General features: G+C 36.0%; 1 protein-coding gene across 1 annotated transcript; it reads left to right on the forward strand.

Moving 5' to 3' along the window:
* The first annotated feature begins 2,038 nt into the window (after window positions 1-2,038).
* LOC115707757 (tRNA wybutosine-synthesizing protein 2/3/4) lies at window positions 2,039-7,384 on the forward strand. The gene is made up of 9 exons (XM_030635812.2): window positions 2,039-2,843; window positions 3,133-3,532; window positions 3,808-5,007; window positions 5,227-5,356; window positions 5,589-5,824; window positions 6,016-6,151; window positions 6,314-6,390; window positions 6,500-6,606; window positions 6,708-7,384. Exons 1-9 carry the CDS (start codon window positions 2,102-2,104, stop codon window positions 6,818-6,820), a joined length of 3,141 nt encoding a protein of 1,046 aa, XP_030491672.2. The 5' UTR covers window positions 2,039-2,101; the 3' UTR covers window positions 6,821-7,384.
* Window positions 7,385-7,672: the final 288 nt, after the last annotated feature.

Below are 7,672 nucleotides of genomic sequence, written 5' to 3' on the forward strand. Positions count from 1 at the left end.
TGCGGATTATAAAATAATTTTAAAGAAACTTTAGTCTAAACTACACACTTGGACAAGTCGACATATGTTGTTTGCAAATAGTTCAATTCTTATTAACTTAGTCTTAATTGACATTCTAAGTTATTTTATGAGTATTGTTTGTTTCCTCGAAAGACCGTAAAATAAATAAACTAATTTTGTAGGAATTTTGTTTTGGGTGAAAATGGTAACACTAGTAAAATGCACTCTGCATATTGGGAGTGTGTTTGTAAGCCAAACGGGGTCTTGGCTTTCGTGAGCTTTGGACTGTGGCCTCAAAGTAAGATTTATTGCAGTTGAGTAGGGCCGGCCCTGAAATTTAGTGGGCCATAAGAAAAAAAAATATTTTTGGGCCCTCGTTAAGAAAAAAATATGGTATTTTTCAAAAGTGATAAAAAAATGTGTAATTTTAAAATATGACAAATTTTTTTTGTGCCCTTGAGCTAAGTGGGCCCTAGGCACAGGCCTAGTCCGCCTATGCTCAAGGTCGGCCCTGCAGTTAAGGTGGGTTAATAATATCTACCTCAAAAAACACAATGTTTGGTCTCTTGAGCTAAAATAATATGTAACCTGGTATTAAAAAAAGTTTATGGGACTTAGGGAATTATTTACTCATAGTGATCTTTAAGAAGCGTGTGTGTTAAATAAATTGAAGGCGAGTAAAATTCATACACTTTTTTTGAAGAATGACTCTTGGGTGTCTTAGGGTTAATTTCTCCAATGAGATACTAAAATTTTAAAAATTAAGGAATTTAGACATAAAATTACTCTAATGGAACACTAAATGCTATCCTATATGTATGGGAATCTATAGACTACACAAAATTTTCTTTTTCTTTTTTTTTAACATTAAAATAATATGTTTATGATTAAATTTTTATATTTATATACATATTATAGTGTGAGATAATTTAATAAAATAATATAATAATAAATAATATATTTTTTAGTGTCATTTTTAGTGTTGTGGTTGGAATTGGAAAAAAATTAGTGTTGAAATAGTATTCTTTTAGTGTTGACTTAACACTAAATTTAGGTTTCCCCGTTAGAATTGCCATTTTGACAGAGCAGTATGGTGCTCGCTTTTAGCTCTAAAATACCGGTTTATTCTTTGGCAAGTCTTGAATGTCCATCTACTAACAAGAAATAACCTTATTCAAAGACACTTGAATATAAATTCTCCGCTTTGGGAAGTAAGTTGTGGCCTCGTTTGTATGTGGATTGGCTACATTAGTTGAGTAGTAAGCAACTTAAAAGTTTGTGTAACCAAGGTGATGGATGTAGCAATAACGGGTGCTACATATGGAATTTGGTTGAATATGAACTTATTTGTGTTTGAAAATAGGTGCTTGGCTCTTCATTGTATTGATTCCTTAGTTAAGGAAAGTATTAAGACTAAGGTTTTCGTTGTTAATGAGAAGAAGTTATCAAAAATGGATAAGATAACACTTATTTTTATAAAAAGCTTGTAGTATTGGTGGAGTTGAAAGGTGTATGCCCCACTTTAAGTTGTAAATTTGCTAGTATGATGAATGAAGTGTTTTCTTGATTAATATATATAAATACAATATTTTAATAATGTAAAAAAAATATAAAAAAGTTGATATATATATATTTTAATGTAAAAGTGTATGATAAAATAAAAAAAAAAATGAAATTTTAGTGAGATATTTTGAAAAATAAAATAGAGAGAGTGCACTAACACTTTAATAATTTAATATGCTTATTGAGTTCTTGTATAAAATCAATACAAAAATATGATTTTTTTTTTTTTTATATTATAGAAAAAATTTCAAGACAAAAATTAAAGAATATGGAAAAATAAAAGAAGTAGAGTAATCAAAAAGGTAACTAGTTACTCTATATTATTTTCCTTATAATTTATTTTTTAATTTTTTGGGCCAAAAAAATAAGAAAATGTATGAAATCCATGTATTCAGCCCAGCCCAGTTGTGGACTGGTAGAGTAAAAAGTCGATCCTACCCTCTCTCATTCCGCAGTCTTGTCTTTTCTGAACTGAGATTTAAGAGGGTTTTTACTTTTCAGAGAGAAGAAAGAATAATATTTTGCAGAGCTAACAAAAATGGAGTTCCAAAGGCGGAAAGCGGCGACGATAGCTTCTCTGAAATCAACGGTGACTGACAAATCACCAAAGGGTTCGTTGGATATACCAATCATACCTCTCATCAACACCATCAACGCTCACCCTTCATTCTTCACTACCAGTTCCTGCTCCGGCCGTATCTCTATCCTCTCCCAACCGCCACCCTCCACAACCAAGCTCAAGAAAAAGGCCTTCGGGGGATCATGGCTCTTCATTACCCACGAACCGGCGGAACTCGATTCAGTTCTCAATCTTCTATTCCGCTCCGACTCGACTCCTACCCCGAGCGATCCTCCATCTGATCTCGTCTTCAGGTTTGAGCCTCTCATTCTCGCTATCGAGTGTAAGGACCTTTCCTCGGCTCAATTTTTGGTTTCTTTAGCAATTGCTTCTGGGTTTAGAGAGTCTGGCATTACCAGTGCTAGTAAGCGGGTGATTATTGCCATTCGGTGTTCAATTCGCTTGGAGTTGCCATTGGGAAATACTCAGAAGCTTATGGTGTCTCCTGAATACGTTAAATACCTTGTTGGGATCGCTAACGAGAAAATGGAGGCGAATAGGAAGAGAACAGAAGGGTTTCTACTCACATTGCGCAAAAGTGGTTTTGTGGGATCGGGGGTTGAGGACACTGATGGAATAGAGTATACTAACGGTTCCTTACTTGATGACAAAGCTGAAGAGGTTGAGTTGGAAGGGAAAGAAGACGGTGTAAACCATTCTGGTAATTTGGTTATGTTGAATGTTGTACTCTATATCTGGCTGTATTGTGTTATGATTTGTGGAACTAAAATTTATGTCTCTGTTGATTGTTGTATTCTAGTATGGGACTAAAGAACTGACTCATAAATGGACTGATGAGGATTAACGTTATGTAATGAAATCGTAGTGTGAAAGTACAGTGTTATTTGGTAAATTGAGTAAATACTGTTACATACTAATACTGCATTTGATTGCAGGACACCTTTCATTTTAATGCGAAAGCAAAGTCTGAGTCTTTGAAACATTGGCAGGGTCGGCAGAAGTTCCCAATTTTAGTTTATCTGTTGTTAAGATGGAGATTGTTGGTGAACCTGTTGAAAAGCTTTTTGTTTGGGGTCACTCAGCTTGTAAGTTGGGTAGCTCAAACAACAATGGAATCATGGTGTTCGGTGGCTTTGGTGGCATGGGAAGACATTCACGACGAAACTATTGTTTGCTACTTGATTCATTCACTGGCACATTGACAGCTTTTGATGCTGAGGGTGGCCCTTCTCCACGCTTGAGCCATTCGTCTTCTTTGGTTGGAGATAGCATGTTTGTTATTGGAGGCAGGGCTGATCCAGAGAACATTCTGAGTGAAGTTTGGGTCTTAAACACGGCTAAGCGTGAATGGAAGCTTGTAAAATGCTCCGGTTGCATCTTTCCTTCCAGGTAAGTGGAAATCTTTTTCATTTACAATCTTGTAGTTGAGTTTATCTTGATGTTACCTTTATCTAATTGGTGTTATGTAAAGAATCAGTCTGTAAACTGTACATGGCTGTACCACCTTTATGTACATGGTAAAGTTTCACTTTTATCTACCTTCTTAAGCATTTTAATCTTTTATTAGGAAGTCTAATTTTTCTGTATCCTTGTGGCATCAACTATCTTAAGATGGAAGATTAAATTTGATCCCTTCTGTGTTCTTATCAATTTCATTTTCACAGGCATCGACATACTGCTGCAGTTGTAGGCCGAGAGATATATGTGTTTGGTGGACTTAACAATGATACGGTCTCCTCATCCTTCCATGTCCTTGACACGGATAGTATGCAGTGGAGAGAATTAACGGTCACTGGGGAGCAGCCATGTGCTCGACATTCTCATTCTTTGGTTGCATATGGATCTCAATTATTTTTGTTTGGTGGTTACAGTGGCGATAAAGCACTTGGAGATCTTTACAGCTTTAATATTGAAACATGTCAATGGAAAAGGGAAGATGCAGCAGGAAGAAGTCCTCATGCAAGATTCTCTCACTCAATGTTTGTTTACAAACACTATATTGGTATTATTGGTGGTTGTCCAATTCGACAACATTTTGAGGAGTTATCATTACTTGATTTGCAATTCCGTGTGTGGAGGCATGTGAAGCTCGATTCATTTAGCAAAGATTTATTTCTGCGCAGCACTTCTAACATTGTTGGTGATGATCTTGTTATGATTGGCGGTGGAGCAGCTTGCTATGCTTTTGGAACTAAGTTTAGTGAGCCAGTGAAAATTAACTTGCTTTCTCTAAATCATCTGGATAATTTTAAACCAATTGAAAATGGAAGATTGCATAGTTCTCATGGGTGTGAAGTGGCGAAGAGAGAAAGTGACAAAGATTTTCGAAATCAACAAGCTGGACTTTCACAAACTCTAACTGGAACTGAAGATCCTAACATGGATATTGAGGGTGAAATATCTGCTGTTAATGACGGAGAGCAGCAGCTTGCTTCTCTACACTGGGCTCTACAGCTAGAACGGAAATATGCAAAAACTGGGAAGGATATATTGAAGAAGTTTGGATGGTTAGATCTTGCAAGGAAAGTATACTCTCAAGAAGATGGAATCCATATTTGCTTTCCTGTGAATGAGAGTTTCTGTCGTTTGTATCCCCAGAAGCCACATTCCTTGCAAGACTCATTTGAAGGGCAAAATGGTCATTTAGTTTCCCTAGTTAAAACAGATGAATCAGTTTCTAATGATATCACTTCTTCAAAAGCCTTGAACATTCTGAAGGAACGTGGTGCTACTAGGCTGGCAGACAAGGTTGTTGAAGCAAGGAAAGCTGCCAAATCTCCACTGAAAATAATGAGTGAAGCTGTAGCCTCTCTATTAGAGGATAAAGGCCTTTCTATGGAACTTCTCGAGGAGCTACCCACAAGGTTTTCTTAAATCTAAAATTAATATTATTTGGCCTGTCATTTGTACTTATATGATCCATTTACTCGTTAAGCAACCATGCATCAGATGGAAAATTGATTATATGAGCTCCTTGCTGTTTTTTTGCTGGCAATCTTGCATTATTATTTTTAGGGATCTTTTTTTCTATTTAAAGTAATATTATTGACTAGGTGTACTTGTCTTTTTTATTTATCCTAAAGATGGGAACGGCTTGGGGATATTACTGTGCTCCCAATATCATCTTTCAAGAATCCTTTATGGGAATCTATAGAGGAAGAACTCTGGCCTACTGTTGCCAAATCACTTAATACTCGCCGCCTTGCTCGTCAGGTGTGTTATTTATACATTTTGGTCTGGCTCTCTGGTCTGTCATGTGTGTCCTAATGCATGTATGTTATGATCCCACCTGCTTCTCTTCCCATGTAAGCTGAAATATTATTATAAAATTGAAATACCAAGTTCAACCAGTGATCTTTGGGAAATTTAGTTAAGATTTTTCATGCTAATAGAATCATTGTAATCTGTCTACTTTACGGACCATGTTTTGAATTTGCTGGTGTAGGGGCGAGTTGCACAGACAGGTACAAGGGACAGTAAATTGGAGATTCTTGTGGGGGATAGTGGCTGGGTGGATCACCGTGAAAATGGAATTATATATTCATTTGACACTACCAAGTGCATGTTCTCTTGGGGCAATCTTTCTGAGAAGCGACGTATGGCACAACTGGACTGCAGAAATGATGTTGTAGTGGATTTGTTTGCCGGAATCGGATACTTTGTCCTGCCATTTCTTGTGGGGTATATATATTTTTTATTTGACTTATTAATTGTGCTAGTGTCTTCAATTTCAATGAGCTATCTCTCTCTACTATCTAGTCTATCTTGGCATAGTCTTTCATTACATGAGCTTTCCTATGCTTATTCTCTATCTTCTGTTTGATTTTTTCATTGGTAATACCTTGACTAATGAAGTTTGAGTGAATCATTAGGGCGAAGGCAAAACTAGTTTATGCTTGTGAATGGAACCCCCATGCTATTGAGGCACTTAGACGTAACCTCCAACTAAATTCTGTTGCGGATCGCTGTATTGTACTGGAGGGAGATAACAGGGTTACAGCACCTAAGGTATGGTTGCCCGTTGGTTTTCTTTAATACGATTAATTCTCTAATTTTCTTCATTGCTCCTTTTTTTTTTCTTGTGTTTACTATTAAGCTGTTGTGCCGATCTGTTGATAAAGGACATTTGCTGTGAATGCTAATCCCTAGATGTATTTCTTTTCCTTACAGGGAGTGGCTGACCAAGTTAATCTTGGTCTTCTTCCAACTAGCGAGGGTAGTTGGGTCACTGCTGTTCGGGCGCTAAGGTGATATATCTTCCTATATTATTTGCTATGTGAAATGTCTTTAATTACAGTCTCTATTTATTTCAACTCTCGCTGCGCACATTTTCACCGAGTCTCTTTGGTAGTACAGGAATGAGGGTGGAATACTACACATTCATGGAAATGTGAAAGACACAGAGGAAGCTTCATGGGCAGAACATGTAGCGGAATCAATCAGTGCAATAGCTAAATCTGAAGGTACATATCAATTCAAGACAAACTAGATTAAAGCTCTCGAATAATAAGATTTGTCATAGCCTTTCTAAACTCAAAATGGTGTCTAACTTGTTGATCTGCAGGTCTTTGTTGGGATGTTTCTGTTGAACATATGGAAAGAGTGAAATGGTACGCCCCACACATCCGCCATCTCGTTGCTGACTTGAGATGCAAGCAAAAGGCTCAGAAATTATAGCTGAAGGGGTTCACGAGATTTCGAAGATCAGAATTCACAAGCTGACCAAATAGTGAAGTGTTTGTGGTGAAGCATTGTGTTAAGATCTGCTGCATGGTTCTTAAAACAAGACCCCAGTTTATGTCTGCCACTTGCAAGTTACATTTTTCTTTTTCTTTTTGAAGATATAATTGAAAGTCAGAAGTTATTTTATGGGGATGGATTGGGCGGTTTTGATGATGTCTTTGGATCTGGGAAGTAAGGGACCTTCAATAATAGATTAGATTCCAATGGCTTGAACTTCCAACAACAAACAAAGGTATTTATTGTCATGGTCAGAATTATATTTTTCAGTAATGAACCATTTTAAAACCCAATAAGATAGTAATTTATTTGACATATGGTTTATTTTTATATGATAATATTTTGTACTCTCTTGAATTCTAAGGACCCGCATTTATTTTACCGTATTTATAATTTTGAATAGAAATCTTCACTTTGTCATAAATATCTATGTAACTTGTGCATATTTTATGTAATAATAGTGATGTAAATTATGTTATCTTAGATAAAAAAGTGAATTCAAAATGGGTGCTTTTATTTAAAAAAACTTAGATTGGGATGCTTAGGAGGGGGAAAGTAGAGAAGAGAAGATAAAGAGAGCAGAATATCTTTGAATGGGTAGAAGATAAATATGTACTACTTTCTAAAATTACTTATTTGGCAAATATATTTGCTATTTTTTTTTGGTGGCAACTTATTTAAAATATTTGATATTACGTTTCTTATTCAGTTTTCTCATATAAAAGTAGTAGGGCCATAGGGACAAATCTATCACTTCTTGTTCATTAGAAATAGGTACATCTAAACATT

Source organism: Cannabis sativa, chromosome 1 (assembly GCF_029168945.1).
Source record: "Cannabis sativa cultivar Pink pepper isolate KNU-18-1 chromosome 1, ASM2916894v1, whole genome shotgun sequence".
NCBI classification, from domain to species: domain Eukaryota; kingdom Viridiplantae; phylum Streptophyta; class Magnoliopsida; order Rosales; family Cannabaceae; genus Cannabis; species Cannabis sativa.

What these genes read in the sequence shown, in the direction of transcription:
- LOC115707757 (XM_030635812.2), top strand. Translation starts at nt 2,102, where the DNA reads ATGGAGTTCCAAAGGCGGAAAGCGGCGACGATAGCTTCTCTGAAATCA. An exon ending in CTCGAGGAGCTACCCACAAG is followed by an intron (nt 5,008 to 5,226) that starts GTTTTCTTAAAT and finishes TTTATCCTAAAG; the next exon opens with ATGGGAACGGCTTGGGGATA. An exon ending in ACTGCTGTTCGGGCGCTAAG is followed by an intron (nt 6,391 to 6,499) that starts GTGATATATCTT and finishes TTGGTAGTACAG; the next exon opens with GAATGAGGGTGGAATACTAC.